Genomic DNA, 18,598 nt, shown 5'->3' with positions numbered 1-18,598 from the left:
CGTAACCTTTAATACTGAAGAAATAGATCTAATTCCCTCTTCAATATATTTAATGAACCTGCCTCTACTGCCCTCTGTGGCAATGAATTCCACAGATTCACCACCCTCTGGGTCAAGAAATTCCTCCTCATCTCGGTCCTAAATGGTTTGCCTATTATCCTCAAACCATGGCCCTGGGTTCTGGATTTTCCCATTATTGGAAACATCCCATCTGCATCCATTCTGTCCAGTCCTGCCAGAATTTTATAGGTCTCTATGAGATCCCCTCTCAATCTTCTAAACTCCAGCGAGTACAATCCCAATTTGCGCAATCTTCCTCCCAAGTCATTCCTGCCATTCCAGGTATCAGCCTGGTGAATTGCCTCTGCACTCCCTCCATTGCAAGAACATCCTTCCTTAGATAAGGTGACCAAAACTAAACAAGTTTCTACCAATAAGATTTAGATCTAAGATTCATCTTTTAAAAAAAATCTACACGTACAGCATGGGAACAGACGCTTCTGGCTCATGAGCCCATGCCACCCAAATACCCCAATTAACCATCAAGCCCCAGTACGTTTTGAAGGGTGAGAGAATATTGGAGCACCCAGAGGAAACCCAACCAGACACGGGGAGAACGTACAGACTCCTTACAGACAGTGCCAGATTTGAACCGGGGTCTCTGGCACTGTAATAGCATTGGACTAAAACCCAACACCCAACCCCAACCAACCAATTTTCCCCTGCAACCGCTGCAACCGTGTCTGCCTGTCCCGCATCGGACTTGTCAGCCACAATCGAACTTGCAGCTGACGTGGACATTTTACCCCCTCCATAAATCTTCGTCCGCGAAGCCAAGCCAAAGAAATGACTACATCTACCTTGCTGTCTAAAAATATATTCTCTTGTACATTTATTTCTCTCATATGCAAGTCTCCCCCATTTCAGACAGCTGGAACAGGCAGCAATTCTACCATAAAACCCATACAATGATGCAAACTACATTTCTCTCTCTTCTTTAATTCACTTAATACATTGGCCACAAAATAAAGGCACTTCTGTATGTCCTAATCCTCATTGATGCATTAGTGTACACCAGTGTCAGGATGAACATTGCTGAGGCCAGTCTCAGGTGAGATTGAAGCTTTGAAACAAGGTCATAAGTCCACATCTAATCTGCTGTTTCATAGCCACTTTCCATTTGCTCCATCATGCTCTCTAAGGAATTGCTAGTGCGGTGGTTTTCAAACAGCCCTCTAAATTCACATCCCACTTTAAGTAATCCCTGTGCTATCGGTGCTCTGTGATTGGTAAGGGATTGCTTAAGGTGGGATGTGGGTGGGAAGGGAAGGTTGAGAACCACTGCTCTAGAACCAATTGTTACTGAAATATTTTGCTTGAGAAAAATTGTCAATGGCTCATTTCCTTTGGATTTATGAAACCATGAACATAATGAGTCAATGAGGTACAAGGAAAACAGTGATTTTCAAACTTTTTCTTTCCACTCACAAGCAATCCCTTACTAATCACAGAGCACCGATGGCACAGGGAATACTTAAGGTGGAATGTGAGTTTAGGGAGGCAGTTTGAAAACCATTGAGCTAGTGTAACCAGGCAGTTCAACCAGGCAAGGTGAGACTGGAAGGGTCAGGCAGCAGCAGTTGATAGAAATAGCCAGCCAACGTTTTTGGTCAGGACCCTTCTTGATGGGATCTATCTCAGTCAAGGATTCTGACCCAAAGCTTTGATCATTTCTCTCCATGGATACTGCCTGATCCTCTCTTTTTTTTAATTCAAGATTCTATATTTCTCTAGTTTAACCAGGCAATCTTCTTTCTTACACTCCTCCACATACCTTATCACATTTCATTGTGAACCTTGGTGCTCTATCCCAGTCAGGCAGTGAGCAAACACAAGTGAACAATGACAGCAAAGTCAAAACACCACTCATTTCCATAAGCTCACCACCGGTTCAGGGATCAACACCATTATTAGTAGAGAAGGGACTGCTAGGAACACCAGGAATGAAGCTCAAAGTCCAGGGGAAGGGAGATAAAGAATAGCTCAGACATCCCTTTTCTGGAGGGAAAGTTGCAGTGTGCACTGATAATGAGTGGGGAGGAATCCAACAACTTCCAATTGCAATGTTGTCCATTGTGTTTTGTGCAGAATTGGGCATTCACTGAACTCCATGGCATCGGTTAACTTCTTCTACACCAGTGGTTCTCAACCTTTTATTTCCCACTTACATATCACCTTAAGTAATCCCTTACTAACCACAGTGCACCTATGGGTGGGATAGTCTGCATAAGCAGCTAGCTCAACACCTTTAAAGTGTCAGTGATCGGGATCAGATCAGGGTTTGAATTCCGCGCTGTCTATAAGGAGTTTGTACGTTCTCCCCGTGTCCGCGTGGGTTTTCTCTGGGGCTCCGGTTTCCACCCACCATTCAAAAGGTACCGGGGTTATAGGTTAATGGGTTGTCAATTGGGTGGTACCGACTCGTGGGCTGAAATGGCCTGTAACCGTGCTGTATGTCTAAATTTAAATTAAAAATGTTTGTCTGCTAACACTGCTCCACAACAAGGAATCGTGGGCTGAGAGTTGCGGTGTTTCAAAGAGATTCTCAGCCGCTCTCAACAGCTCAGTTCCAAAATGGGAGGGCAAAAGTAATTACAGGGAGAGCATTAGGGCTAAATACAATCTGCCAGAGCAACTTAGCTGGTCAAGCAGCTTGAGTGAGAGAAAAGAAATAGACATTTCATCCTGAGTCCTTCTATCAAAACCACTTATTCAGAATTAATAAAGGGTTTCAGCTCAAAACATCATCCATTCTTTTTCTCCCCATGATGCTGCTCGACCGTGGAGATCCTCCAGAAAATTGTGTTTAGCTTCCGATTCCAGCATCTTTATTCTGTGCATCTCCAGGGAGCATGAACCTGCTAACCTCCCTCACAAAGTCTCTGTCCCTTTTCATCAAGGTTTCAACCTGAGACTTCCATCATTCCTTTTCCCTCACTGAAGCTGCTCCAGTAGGTTGTTTTGTTTTGCTCCAGAGTCCAGCATCTGCAGTCTCTCGTGTGACCATTTCTCTCCCTTTCCCATTAGTTGTTGTTTGAGAGCAAGCCATCGCAGAGTGCATCCACTTATGCCCAGTTGATGCCTTCCACAGCCAAACCTTCTCAGTGTAGAACTACTTGAGGTCCATCTGCAAACTCCTGCAGCCTCCAGTGGCCACAGTTGCGCCTTAAAGATCTGCACAGAGGTTTTGTGATGGCTGTTGGAGTTTGATACAATTTAATACAAAGAGTTTGATACAAACTCCACCTTCGCCGTCTCCAACCAGATAGCAGTAATGTCCACTTTCCAATATCTGTTCATCACTTCCTTTTGAGTCACCCTGTTTCCCTATCCCTCTCTTCCTCCAAGTCCCTGCACCCCTTTCCCTTCCTTCTCCTATCAGAGATACCCTCTCCATTATTACTTCTCAGCTTTTTTTTCCTCTTCTACACTCACTCCTGCATCCATCTGTTAGCTTCTGCGCTTCCCCTGCCCCTTTTCCTCCATAGAACACTGCATCACAGAAGCATCATATCCGGCCCATCTAGTCTGTGCCAAACGATTATGCCTGGACCATAGCTCTTCATACCCCTCCCATCCTTCTACCAATCCAAATTTTTCTTAAATGTCAAAATTGAATGCGTATTAACACTTCAGCTGGCAGCTCATTTCACACTCCCACCACTCACTGCGTGAAGAAGTTCACCTTAATGCTCCCTTTAAAAGTTTTCCTTTCCTCCTTCTTCACCCTCCAACTCCACCCCAACCTACCTGTTTTTGCTAATACCTGATGAAGGCATCAGGCCTGAAACATTGGTTACCTTTCTCTTCCTATGAATGCGATGTGACCTCCCGAGTTTCTCTAGCATGTTTGTGTATTGTAATTGACCTCCAGCATCTGCAGATTGTCTTGTTTAACACTATTTTATGGTGGCCTTTATTTTATTCATTGGAGAATATAGGGCAGACTGCGTCAAGACTGAGGCAGGATGTATGGTTCATGTGGTGGGGGAGATGATGCTGAAGATTGTGCAGCTCAACAAGAATTTGGTGAGAATAAGCTTGATGAGCAAGTGGGAAGATGAACTTTTCTGAAGCCACTGCCATGATTCTAGGATGGTATACTGACCCAGGCAGCATTACATTATAAGATAGGAGGAGATGTCCTGACCTAATTATTAGTGCAAATAACATGAGCAGAAAGAGGAATAAAATCCTGTTGATAGATTAATAGATTTAGGGAAGAGATTAAAAAGATGGAGATCAAAGATTGTAATCTCTATATTTCTATTTGTACCATATTCTGGTCAGTACATAATTGGAAGCACACTGCACCTGACTGCATGGCTGGACAGATGGAGCAGAAGGTTTACATCCCCAGAGCACAGCAACGCATTCTTGGGGAGGTGATACTCACATAAACTAAAGAGGTGGGACAGGGTTGAAACGAATCATCTCACTGGATAAAGTGTTAGGGTTGGATTTAGGAAGTGAAGGCGGACCTCAGAGAAGTTTCAGATAGGAGAGAGGCAAAGGTTTGAGAGAGAGAGACAGGGATTAGTGGTTTTGTTTTGGAAAAAAGAGTAACCAACGGCTCAATAAAGGACAACAAAAAATGTCATTGTGAAGAAGGACTCAAATGGCAGCTCACCGTTCCAAGTTCTAAACTTTTCACACAATATACAGAGATGTGGACATCAATATTTACTAATATAGTTGTGAGGGGGAAATGACATGCTGGAAAGATTTGTGTCAAAATAAGAAAGATAAAAAGCCAAATCACACTGATATGTTTAAGGCCCTGAAATGGTCATAGGTTGGTACAGAAATAAACATAAAGTTCAGAAAATGAAAGAATAATACTGCTGTAACAATTAGGAAGATGATTATCCTAATATTAGCTGGGACAGAAATGGTGTGAAAAGTATTGTGCGAACAGAGTTCCTAAAATGCATTGATAAGAATTCTTTTAAACAGAACTTAGCACACATCAAAGGAGGAGTAACTTTTTCAGAAATGAAGCAATGAAGTTGGACAGATGGAAAATGGTATCAGTGGGAGATTATTTGGTGGTCGAGATCAAACTTTAGTTAGAGAATTGACAAGAACTAGAAGTTCTTATTAGACAGAGACGTGATGCTTCTAAAGTGATCTAAAGACACCTAATTGAAGATAAACCAATCTCAAGGAAGTGGGAGGCAATGAAAGACGGTTGAGAATTAACATGATACCGGTAAAAAAAATTATGACATGCCTTCCTGGTAAGGAACACTTGGTCGGACAATTGAAGAAAAGGGAAGTTTATGTCAGATATTGAGAGCTCTGATCTGCAAAAAGACATGGACCCTAATAGGAAGTGCTGGAGTTAAATTCAATAGGGAATCTGAAGGCAAAGGCAATGCATGAAAAGAAATAAAGTGAATAATAAAGAGATAATAAATCAAGATGTGACTGGATTATGAAGGCAGAAATCAAGAGTTTGATCTCCTGACATGAAAGAAGCGACAACACAGACACTGCAATTAAAAAGGAGGCAAGATAAAGAAAGAGGGAACTATTAAGGCATTGAGGAGCTTCTGTGGTCAATAAATCAAATGGTCAAAATGAAATGCACATCAGGCTGTGAATGGGAGAAAAGGAGAATGGAACATTGGTGATGGGCAAATATCTGGAAAACATGGAATTTGTGTGACATTATTAAGTGAAGGATGTACCTAACCGCCTTAATTTTTTGAGGTGATTATCAAGATCGTATTATATGGCGAGCTCTCCACTGGCCACCGTGACAGAGGTGCACCAAAGAAAAGGTACAAGGACTGCCTAAAGAAATCTCTTGGTGCCTGCCACATTGACCACCGCCAGTGGGCTGATAACGCCTCAAACCGTGCATCTTGGCGCCTCACAGTTTGGCGGGCAGCAGCCTCCTTTGAAGAAGACCGCAGAGCCCACCTCACTGACAAAAGGCAAAGGAGGAAAAACCCAACACCCAACCCCAACCAACCAATTTTCCCTTGCAACCGCTGCAATCGTGTCTGCCTGTCCCGCATCGGACTGGTCAGCCACAAACGAGCCTGCAGCTGACGTGGACTTTTTACCCCCTCCATAAATCTTCGTCCGCGAAGCCAAGCCAAAGAAGAAAGAAGAAAAGAAGAAAAAAAAAGAAAAAGAAATTAAGTGAAGGATGTACCTAACCGCCTTAATTTTTTGAGGTGATTAAAGGAAGGTTGGAAGATGGCAATGCACTTGTTACGCTCTACAGAAATGACAGTGCTACAGATGGTGAAATGTGTAAAGTAAAAGCCGATGGGATCAAGCTGAAATGGGAAGTTAAATCCAGAATTCACTCAGAGGTATGGAGGGTAATATTTGAAGGGTGTTTCAGTGATCGGATACAATCAGATTTTGTAGGGCTTATCTTCTTTTCATGGTATGTACAAAAGATTTAGACTCAATCGCTGAAGGAAGATGTGCTAAGAAAATTTGGAGATGGAACAAATATTGGTCGAGATAGTGTATGGTCAGCAAAAGGTTGTTGGAAGATGTCAATCTACTTGTCAAGTGGGAGAAATGTGGTACACAGTCTGGAGAATTACAAAATAATTATTTTTGGGAATGAAAAAAAGGGAATAAATGCAATAAATGGTCAGATGCCTCAAAGGTAGTAGGGTAGGTAGATAAAGTTGGCAAACGTTGATAAGAATATGACATTAGAAAGAAAGGACAGGTAGTTAAGAAGTCAAAAAAAAAAGACGTAACTAGTTGAGGCTCAGAATATAAAAGCAGGGAGGTCTGGCAAGAACTGTACTAAATTCTGAGCTGCCTCAGAAGACTGTTTACAGTTCTAGTCACAGTAATACTATGATTGCACCAGTATATAGCAGATTTATGAGGATGTTACAACAATATCGTGTGGTTTATTTACTTATTAGAAAAGCTTGTCCAAGCTGAGTTATTTTCTATATTATGAAAGGCCTAAATGCAATGAATAGACGTACTCCTGAAAGGTGATGTTAATAGCTAATGACATACGTTTAAGGTTCTGGAAGGATTAGAGGGAAACAGAATCAGAATCAGGATTTATTGTCATGAACAAGTCACAAAATTCGGTGTTTTGTGGCAGATCACAGTGCAAACATTGATATTATAAACCACCTTACAACAATAATACAAAATAAAAGACAAGAAGTAAGGCAGTGTCTTTGGTTCATTGATTATTGAGGAATCTGCTGGCAGAGGGGAAGAAGCTGTCCTTGTGTCATTGAGTGCTCGTCCTTAGGCTCCTGTACCTTTTCCCCGATGGTAGCAGAGTGAAGAGGGCATGGCTTGGGGGGGTGGGGGTCCTTGAGATAGAAGCTGCTTTCTTAATATACTGCCTCATGGAGTGAAGTTTGGTGCCTGTGATGTCGCAGGTCGAGTTAACAACCCTCTGGAATTTATTCTTGGCCTGAGAGTTGGCGTCCCCATACCAGGCAGTGATGCAACCAACAAGAATGCTCTCCGCAGTACATCTGTAGATTTTTCAAGAGTCTTCAGTGACATACCAAACCTCCTCAGACACCCCACAAAGTATAGCCACTGACGAGCCTTCTTTGTGATTGCTCCAAGACAGATCCTCAGAGATGTTGATACCCAGGAATTTGAAGTTCTTCACCCTCTCCACCGTTGAGCCCTTGATAAGGACTGGGTCGTGTTTCCCTGACTTCTTCTTGATGTCCACATTGGTTTCCCAATGTTGAGCGTAAGGTTTTTGGCGTGACACCACTCAAAGGTAGAAGGGTAGGGAGATAAAGTAGGCAAACGTAGATAAGAATATGACATTAGAAAGAAAGGACAGGTAGATCAAAGAGCTGATCTATCTCCCTCCTTCCACTTCCTCATTGCCATTTGTGATTCTGCCGACAACTGTGGTGTCATTGGCCAACTTGTAGATAGCGTTGGAATTGTGCCTGGCCCCACAATTGTGGATGTGTAACGAGTAGAGCAGTGGGCTAAGCACGCATTCTTGGGGTCCGCTTGTGTTGATGATCAGTGAGGAGGAGATGTTGTTTCCAATTCGTACTAATTGTGGACTTCCAATAAAGAAATCAAGGATCCAGTTTCAGAGGGGGATACAGAGCTTAGAGTTTGTGGCTTCTTGACCAGCACTGAGGGAATAATGGTACTGAAGGCTGAGCTGTAGTCGATGAAAAGCAGCCATGTGTATGAATTGCTGTTTTCGGGGTGATCCAGAGCTGAGTGGAGAGCCAGCGATATTGCATCTGCTGTGGAGCTATTGTGACGATAGGCGAATTGTAGAGGGTCCAAATCTTTACTTGGGTACATGTTAATACTGGCCATGATCATCCTCTCAAAGCATTTAATCGAAGTAGAAGTTAGTTGTTGAAGCAGCTCACCCTACTCTTCTTGGGCACTGGGATGATGGATACCCTTTTGCAGCATCTCCAGCTAGTTGGTTGGTGCAGATTTTCAGTACCTTGCCAGGTATGCTGTTAGGGCTGACACCTTGCGAGGGTTTACCCTCTTGAATGATGTTCTAAAATCGCCATCAAAGACAAAAATCACAAGGTTCTCAGCCTTTGCAGGGATTATAGTAGACACTGTTTGGTTCTTCTTCTCAAAGCAGGCATAGAAGGTGTTCAGCTCATCAGTAATGAAGCGTCACATCCCCCTATAGTGTTCACCCTCACTTTGTAGGCTGGAATGGCCTTCATTCCCTGCCAATAGCTGGCATGTATCTCTAGCTTCATCTGAAATTGCCACTTTACTTCAGACATGGCCTTCCTCAGGTCGTACCTGGACTTCTTGTAGAGATCTAGATCCCCCACCTTAAATGCCGTTGTTCTCACCCTCACCAGGTTGCAAATCCTCTGATGCATCTAGGGATTCTGGTTGGGGAACACCTGCTATGTGGGCGTGGGCACACATGCATCCATGCAGGTCTTGATGAAGTCAGTGACACCTGTTGCATATTCATTCAAGCCTGTGGATGAGTTCTTGAATATGGTCCAGTCCAGTTCTGCAGGTGCTCCTCCGCCTCCCTCAACCCTACTTTCACTGACTTCACTACTGGATCTGCGGTCCTCATCCTCTGTTCGTACGCCGGGAGTAGAAGTACAGCCAGTTGATCAGACTTGCCGAAGTGTGATCATGGTATGCCTTGGTAGGCATAGCAGACATCAAGCCTTTTGGCTCCCCCGGTCTTGCATGTGATGTTTTGATGGCAGTTCGTCAGAGACGTCTTTAGGTTAGCCTAATTGACGTCCCCTACAATGATCAGGAAGGCATCAGGATGTGATGACAGTAAAGTCACTTCCCTCCAAGAATTGTAACCTGAAAGCTTTCAGACCAAGAGTTGAAGAGTGGAATTATATGGAGCAGCACATTCTTGGACAGTTGAACATGATGGGCCAACTGAAATCCTTCTGTGCTGTAAATGCTGCTGACGACCACGATCTTTATTTTTCTTTTTAGGATATTTTTATTGATCTTTATATACACAAACGGGCATATATAGTACATTTACGGAATGGAATAATGTCCCTTAACCACTGAACATGGGTAGATGGGGCAGCATCATTCCATCTGAATAATATTGCAAGTCTGGCTAAGAGAGAGGCAAAAGATAGAACCCAACATTTGAGTTAAAGGAACCTTATCCTATCCAGTTGTGCCAAAAAGAGCAACCAAAGCATTTGGTTCTAGATGTAAATGAAAGAGTAAGGACAGAGTTTGAAACACATCTCTCCAAAATCCTTCAAGACTAGGACATGTCCAAAACAGAGGGATTAGAGCAGCCTCTCCCCTCTTACATTTACCACAGCAAGGGTCAATATCTGAATAAATGTGAGATAACTTAACATTAGACTTCGAAGTCTTATGTACAATTTTAAATTGTAACAAACAAGGCCATTCAGCCATGACTACTTAATGCTCAACTGGAGACTCCTCTCATCTTTTCTTGGGTAAATCTATTGGCGCAATCTACCATTTCTCTATTTGCCCAATATCTCTCCAAACTATCTTCCGGAACTCTATTGACCTCATCTACACGAGGTCGCTGCAAGTTTCACATTCTCTCCATGTCTTGGATGAAGAGATTTCTTCTGAATTCATGATTGAATTTCTGTACAACTACCTTATGTTGGTGGCCTTCAGTCACACTTCTCCCCACAAGTAGAAACATGGTCCCTGTGCCTTGCCTCGTTAAGACTTTTCATCATCTGAAAGCCCTCCATCAGATTCCATCAGCTGCCCTCTCTCAAGAAAAGGTCGACTCACCCTGTTCTTTCAGATGTGTATCCCTTTGTATCCCCATGCGAGCCTTCCAGAGAATCCCTATGAGACCGTCTGCCTGGAGACAGCAATCGTGCACAGGAAGGCCAAAGTCAGCTGAAAGTTTTTGTGCACCTGGGACAGAACTTCATGGAGATTTCTACAACTTGAATCAATTCTTGAAAGCTCCAAACACAGCAAAAGGCAGAGATATGAGCTGGAGACTAACCTGCAAGTTGTTGATGAGGGTCTGAAAAAAAAAACATTGGTGGCATGTTGAATGGGCAAACAGGATCCAACTGCATGGGATGTTCTCATACTGGTTCAAGGGGAGATGCTGGCTCAAATGCTAAAGTCCAATATTGCCCTGTTGGCATTGCATCAACATTGTTGACTGGTTAGAATCACAAATCTATATTTTCTTCACCCCGTCTGGCGAGTCTTCGGTATTCGCTCACCAAAATGTGGTTTAGTTCTAAGCTCCGGGAAATGGGCACGACTATGCCCACTGAACAAATTTCACTCAGTGGGAGGAACCCCCATTACTGTCTCTCCTCTTCAAGTTCCGCTCCATCCTGAACTTCCAGGAGCAACACTTCCCACGACAGTTCATTAAAGGCTACCTCGTCTGTAACGAACTTTAGCTCAGCTGGCTCATCTGAGCGGGGGTTCAATTCATGAGAATGAAAGATCCAAGAAAATAGAGTTGATAGCCGGACTTTGCGTTTGCTCAGGACTATCCGCTTTTAGATAACAAATTTCTTCAATTGCAACGAGGACACATGAATGAAAAATATTACATTTTCTTCAGCAGAATTTTAGAACCTCTCCTAACATCTCCATGCCCCCTATTTCTCACAGATAACATCACAAATCAGAACAAACAGTGCTGTGAAAAGAAAGTTTTAGAGCAACCTGTTAAGAACCAGCTCACGATCTGTTCAAGTCAAAACGTGCACCTTTTATTCTTGATTTGATCTTTTTGATCCCAATCCTAGTTGTGGTGCTGACAACCCCCCACCCACACAACGTGCTACCATCGACCTTCCAGGATTTATGTAAAAAAAACCACATCCCACTCTGGCACTGTATTGACGGCCACTCTTAGTACCGTTAACGTGAGGGGACACCCTTCCTAAAAGTTCGACCAAAAGGAACATCTACCTGATCCCCCTCTCCCACTTTCAGCTTTCCCCAGACACCTGCATCCATGCAATAGCCCAGGATCTCATTCCGATGGAAGGTCCTGGGTGGTGTGTTTTTTGAAACCCAATTTCAGCCCCTCGCCCTGCAGACCTTTCCTTTGGCCAGTTTCTGAGGTGGGGGTTGACAGAGCAGGGCTGGTTGCCTTCCCACACCCTCCTCTGTGAGGTGAAAAGGCAGCAGACAGAGAATGAAGAGATGCCGTCAGCTTACCCTACAGTCTCTTGGGCAAGACCTGACCGAATAGCCCGATTCCATGTACTTGTGGAGTAGCAACTCGAATTCCTCGTATTTTTCCTGAGCATGTTGGTCCTCCATTTGATAAGCCCTGATGCACTCGCTGCAGACAGACAGGGCAGCCCCAGCATCTCCGCTCCGCATCTCCAGACTGCAGTTTAACCCGTTCGGGTTGACATACTCTCGCAGAAGATCAGCAATGGTGTACGAGCGGCAGAAGGAGAGCCGAAAGCGAGCGAAGTGAGGCCAGAGGCAGGCAGACTCCAGCCCCCTGGGGAAGCGGCAGGCGGACTCCAAGTCTTGGCCGGCTCCAGTCACACGGGTCTCGCAGCGGCCGCCGCGCTCTCTCCGATCCCCCGAGGGGGATGCGGCCAGGTGACGACTCCCCGAAGGGCCGGTCCCGATCCTTCCCGCAGTCTCCCCGCTCCTCCACCTCGCCCCGGCGCAAGTGCAAAGACAGTCAGACCAGAGCAGGGCGAAAATGAGCAGGGACGCAAAAGACATTGGCCATCTCGCTGCTCTCGGGGTCTCGAGGCGGGGTTTCTCGGTCGCTGGGGGTGCAACACAGATTTTCAAGACGGCATGACACATCCAAGCACCCCTGCTCATATTTTGCAGGGGAGGGAAATGGTGGGGAAAGGGGTGGCCTTCCAATTTCTCCTAGTTACCAATGTCACTTTTGTAGCATGGCCGTGGGGTCAGGTGCAAAAGAGGGGCGCAAATTGCCCCCCGTCTCCGGGTCAAAAACAATCCATTGCATTTTGGTAGCGTATGCATCCTCCATCTGGACAGAAACAGAAAAGGGAGATTGGGGGGGGGGGGCAATTAATTCAATAAAATCAACCTTCCCCTACCCCCTCCCTCCCTCCCTCTCCGGCACTGTGGGTGGCCCTCCTGCCTTCACCCCCACCCCCCTCCTCCTCTCTCCGAGGCTACCTGGAAACCCAAGCCCCAGCTCGCACTCACTGTCAGAGTGAGTCCGATCCTCTCGGGAGACATCGCTTTATCCCCCTTCCCCCCCGTGTCCTTGTCAGTACAGTATCCTGGGGGATCCCCCTCGTGCTCTCACCCCTGTTGCTTCTCCCTCACTCGCCCCCTCCACCCTTCCCTCTTTCCCTCCCCACCGCCGCCACTAACCCCTCCCTCAACCTTCCAACCTCAAATTGTCGCCATCTTCAACGCGATGAGTACACCTTGAGATGTTTGGGTAGGTCCCGGCGCCTGCGCTTTGCTCCGGCTTCAAGGAAACTGACAGAGCCATTCAGAGAGAGAGAGAGAGAGAGAGAGAGCGAAACTGACTGAGCCATTCACTCGCAGCGATCTCTCTCTCTCTCTCCCTCTCCCATACACCCCCCCCCCCACCCAGACAGGGGCTCCACATCACAACACCCTCTCTCATACACACCCCCACCCCAGCCAGGGGCTCCACATCACAACACCCTCTCTCATACACACACCCCCACCCCAGCCAGGGGCTCCACATCACAACACCCTCTCTCATACACACACCCCCACCCCAGCCAGGGGCTCCACATCACAACACCCTCTCTCATACACACACCCCCACCCCAGCCAGGGGCTCCACATCACAACACCCTCTCTCATACACACACCCCCACCCCAGCCAGGGGCTCCACATCACAACACCCTCTCTCATACACACACCCCCACCCCAGCCAGGGGCTCCACATCACAACACCCTCTCTCATACACACACCCCCAAACCAGACAAGGGCTCCACATCACAACACCCTCTCTCATACACACACCCCCACCCCAGCCAGGGGCTCCACATCACAATACCCTCTCTCATACACACAACCCCACCCCAGCCAGGGGCTCCACATCACAACACCCTCTCTCATACACACACCCCCACCCCAGCCAGAGGCTCCACATCACAACACCCTCTCTCATACACACACCCCCATCCCAGCCAGGGGCTCCACATCACAACACCCTCTCTCATACACACACCCCCACCCCAGCCAGGGGCTCCACATCACAACACCCTCTCTCATACACACACCCCCACCCCAGCCAGGGGCTCCACATCACAACACCCTCTCTCATACACACACCCCCAAACCAGACAAGGGCTCCACATCACAACACCCTCTCTCATACACACACCCCCACCCCAGCCAGGGGCTCCACATCACAATACCCTCTCTCATACACACACCCCCACCCCAGCCAGGGGCTCCACATCACAACACCCACCCCTTCTTCCACACACACACACACTTCCAATCTGCCCCTCGCTCCCTCTGCTTCAACATTTATTTCATTAAGCCTGGCAGCAGTTGAGCAAGGTCAGTGTGAGAACAGTGGGGCGATGGAATGGGAAGGGGTGGTCGGAAGAAGGTGGGGTGATGACAGAGAGAAAGATGTGTGAAGCTTTCGGCACATCATCCTAATTCTATTCATGAATCTGAGAATTATTCTTCTGCTCCCCTGTGAGAGATGTGCAAGCAATATTAATCAGGAGTTGGAGCCCTTAAAATGGGCTAAAGGTTGACAAATAGATTTTAATACAGGTAAATGAAGCTTTAAATACACAATTAATGAGGCAAAAGTCGGTCCATAGGAAGATCCAAATGAATCCAAATTCTCTGATCATTCACTGAAATGATGATTCCATGCGAAGTGGTTCTGAATGAAACTAATCAGGCTCTGGGATGTATTTCAAAAGCATTTTACAATCGGTCAAAACAAATACTTTGCATTGTTGGATTTTTGCAGAAATGTTGGTTGGGATGCAGCAAACCAATGTGGGGATTCTATTTTTTTTGTTAAAAAGGAAAGTGAGGTGTGACTTCAAAAATATTGTCACCTCCCATAAATAAAATCAGTATTCACCATGACATATCTAAATGTGTCCAGTTGGATTTCACAAGATGCCATACATGAAATTTGCTGGGACTTCAACTGAGGCACATTCTCCTCCTTTACTTTTGCATGACCTTTGACGTTTCCTCGTGCCTCATCTGTTTCATCCAGTTTAGTGCCATTACCTTTAATCTGCTTCATTCTAACTCATCCAATGATAGCAAAATAAATCCAGAAAAAGATTTTTGTTTGTTGAACACCTTTAGATTCCTCAAGTGCTTATTCCTGACTTCTTTATCTCCACTTTATCCCTTGGCAGCTGCATCTAAATATATTAAACTATATTTTCAATGTGAAGAAACCCAGCACTGTTCCCATTAGTTCCACATAGAAAAACTGGAAAAGAACATATTCTATTTTTAAACTTCCATTAGTTACTCCCCTGCCCTGGTCTCTCTCTTTTCTCCACACCCCTGACCCCCTTTCTCCAGCTTCCCAACCAGTTTCTTTCCTGATCTATCTTTCTTGGCCCTCTACAGCACCCCTCCCCCATATCTTTGCACATTTTTCTCTTCTCCCTCTCACCTGTACCCACCAATGACCATTTAGCCTATGTTCCATCCCCTCTTTTGGCCTTCCTGAAGAAGGGCTCAAGCCCAGCACGTTAACTACTTTTCACTTTCTGTGGATGTGGTGTGACCAGCTGATTTTCTCCAGCATTTTTGGGTACTGCACTATAATCTACAGAGTTCTTCTCTACCAATATTATATTTTTGACTTGTTCTGGCCAGAAAGCCACTGTGCTTTCAACCCAGATGATCAATGAAATTGAAGTCAATCCCATTGATGTCATGAGGTTCAAATGTGGAAGATGAGATTCTGCAAGTACTTTCCATGTGCTCAATAACAAAGGATAAGCCTGATTAATGGTCATCCCTCAGTGCTTGCAGAAAAGGTTAGTTAACCAAAATACAGAAATGCTGGAGGAACTTAGCCAATCTCACAGCATCCATAGGAGGCAAAGCTATATTACAGACATCTTGGGCCTGAGACGTTCCATAGAGTCCAGGTGGGGGAAAAAATAGGCATCTGAATTCAAGGATAGAGAAAGGGGGAAGACCGGGGTGGGGGGGGTGAGGGGTGTGGGGAGGAGGACAGACCAACAGACAAAAGGTGCTAATTAGGTATGATAAGAGGAAAGATGAGAATTGATTTTGGCTCTGTGAAAGGAGACAGCAGGAAAAGGGGGGAAAAGAAAGAGAGAGAGCACACACAGGACCCCCACAAGGTTGTGTGCTGAATTCAGTGCTCTTCACTCTGATGACCCACAACTATGCAGCCAAACACTGCTTGAACCACATCAAGTTCGCTGATGCATGACCGTGGTGGGCCTTATTAGTAAGAATGCGGAGTCCGGTACAGAGAAGAGGGGTGCAGTCACTAATGGACTGGTGCAGAGCCAATAACCTGTATCTGAACACCAAAAAACAAGAGATTTTTTGTCGCCTTCAGGAGGGCCCGGGGGGACTACGCTCCGCTGACCATTGATGGCTCCACTGTTGAGGTCGTCAAGAGTATCAAATTCCTTGAAGTGCACTTGGAGAATCTCACCCGGGCCTTTAACACCAGCCCCATAGCCAAGAAAGCCCAGCAGTGCCTCACTTCCTTTGAAGGCTGAGGAATGTTCATCTCCCACCCTCCACCCTCACTACATGTTACAAAGGATGTATCGAAAGAATTCTGTGCAACTGCATCACCACCTGGTTTGGAAGCTGCACCACCTCAGACCCTGCAGAGGAGAGTGAAGTCAGTAGAAAAGATAATTGGGGGCTCTCTTCTTACTGTGAGAGACATCTACAACACTTGATGCAGACGAAAGACAACAAAAATGGTGAAGGACTCCACACACCCCTCTCATAAATGGTTCTCCCTTCTGCCATCTGGAAGGAGGTCCTGATCACTCAGACCCTTACATCCAGATTGTGCAACATCTTTTTGCCCCAAACCATCAGACTCCTGAACTCCCAGAACATTTGGGGATAGGGTACTGTAGTAGACTGTTACTATACAAGTCTTAATATTTTAAGTGTTTAATTTCTATTCTAACATATTTATGTAAATATGCTCCGTGGTCCTGGAGAAACGTTATTTCGTCTTTACCATGCGAGCATGGTGTGAAGATGATGAGAGAGCAAACACAAACTAGGGAAAAGTAGACAGGAGAAGATGGGGAGGTGGGTGGTGGTGGGGTGCTGACAGAAACTGGAGAGGTTTAAGTTCATATGATCCAGATGGAGGGTGCCAGATGTTGTTTCTCCAGTTTTCAAGTGGTCTTTGGCTGGCAGTGCACAAGACCATGGACAGACATGTCAGCCACCCTGGAACATTGGTAATATATCTTTATCGCCTATGCTTGCTGCAAGATCCACTGAGTCTGTGTTTCACTTCAGGTTAGTTAGTGGTCTCATTTCATCAATTTCTCCATGACGCCCACCTCCATTTCACCTGAAACCAGATTGATAGAGTAATTTAAATGAGGCCCAAGTTTTATTGATCTACTTAAAAAGTCATTGTCAACCATGGATTACTCAAATTTGTAACATGTAGTTAGATGATGCTATTGTGGTTCAAGTCCCTGCAACTTCTTGAAAACCAAAAGATCTATTAGCTACAAGAGAAAGTGTTGATGTTTAGTGGTGTCCCAGGAACCTGGCTCAAAACAGAATATTGCTGATCCCTGAAATCTGAAAATGTTGGAAATACACAGCAGGTGAGACAACGTTGATGGAGAAGAAAGCAAAATTAATGTTTCAGATTGTTGACCTTTCAACAAAACATCTATAATAAAACTCCTGGTATGCAACACCTATGGAAATTGATAGATGATGGATAAGCAAGTTTTCCAGTTGCTTAAGACTCACTTGTAAAATGTCTAACTAATGCATTTACATTAAGAATAAAGTTTAAAATACAAATACACTGTACTTACACAGAACAAACTTCACTTGCATGAATATATAAACCTTAAAGCATTTTACTTTACTTTCAGTCATATTCTTTGAAAACATTTAATTGTCACTGTATCTGCAGGTTCCTCCCCCTCCACAGAGTCACTTGAAAGATGAACCAGCCCCCCTCCTTCAAGTTTACAGATAAAGCCTTACTAATTCAATTAGTAATATACCAAAAAAGATAAAGACTCTTACTAAGCAGGGATAAGGAGACACCAAAAGTCACCCCAACGGCAAACGGCATCAACCAACTCTTCATCCTTTGCGACACCATTTTACTCCAATACAACATTTTTCAAACTTTATTCAAACAGCTGCTATGAGCAAAGCACAACTAAGATACTCCGCTGGCTGAATAGTTGCTTCCATTTTCACCAAAGGTTAATATGTTACTTCAGAGAAAATTTGTTTTTACAATTTATTCCTTTATTTAAATTTTTAATTTGTTTTTATTTATTTTAAAACTATATTTATTTTCTTTGGATTTTTTTTTTTGCTGGTTGCTTAATGTTGCCGGTTATTTGAATTTCAGATGACAGGGGTTTCACTCTATATGGAGGGCACAGCCAGAAGGCAGCCAACATCATAAACAGTCCTCATCACTCTGGTCAGAATCTCTCTCACTACTATCTTCTGGCAGGAGGGACAGAAACTTCTAGGTTCAAGAACAATTTTATTTCCAATAGCTATCAGGCCCTTGAACCTCACTGTCCTATTCTAACCATAAACTACTCCAGAACCACCGAGAGACCCGTCTGCACCATTGAAACAACATTTTGTTTCGCACTAACTGCAACTTGAATACTTACTTGTCTATCCATCCAACCATCCTTTTATTTTTATTTACATATATATAATCCAGTGGTGAGCTCTCCACTGGCCACCTAGACAGAGGTGCACCAAAGAAGAGGTACAAGGACTGCCTAAAGAAATCTGTTGGTGCCTGCCACATTGACCATCGCCAGTGGGCTGATATCGCCTCAAACCATGCATCTTGGCGCCTC

At 44.9% G+C, this 18,598-nt stretch overlaps 1 protein-coding gene across 9 annotated transcripts in view; it reads right to left on the bottom strand.

The window, feature by feature from the left end:
- LOC138740295 (NALCN channel auxiliary factor 2-like) overlaps positions 1–18,598 on the bottom strand; it is a 330,405-nt gene that overhangs the window by 274,695 nt on the left and 37,112 nt on the right. For 8 of the 9 annotated variants that reach the window (XM_069892738.1, XM_069892742.1, XM_069892741.1 and 5 more), the window contains one exon: positions 11,728–12,535. In XM_069892738.1, the coding sequence (XP_069748839.1) occupies positions 11,728–12,360 (633 nt within the window). In that variant the 5' untranslated portion in view covers positions 12,361–12,535. Of the gene's footprint in view, positions 1–11,727; positions 12,536–12,908; positions 13,065–18,598 lie in introns of those variants that run through there. The other variant, XM_069892745.1, reaches the window with a different exon arrangement.

The sequence above is a fragment of the Narcine bancroftii genome, chromosome 8 (assembly GCF_036971445.1).
Source record: "Narcine bancroftii isolate sNarBan1 chromosome 8, sNarBan1.hap1, whole genome shotgun sequence".
NCBI classification, from domain to species: domain Eukaryota; kingdom Metazoa; phylum Chordata; class Chondrichthyes; order Torpediniformes; family Narcinidae; genus Narcine; species Narcine bancroftii.
Note: the sequence above shows the minus strand (reverse complement) of the source record. Positions and strands in the feature narration are given on the sequence as shown.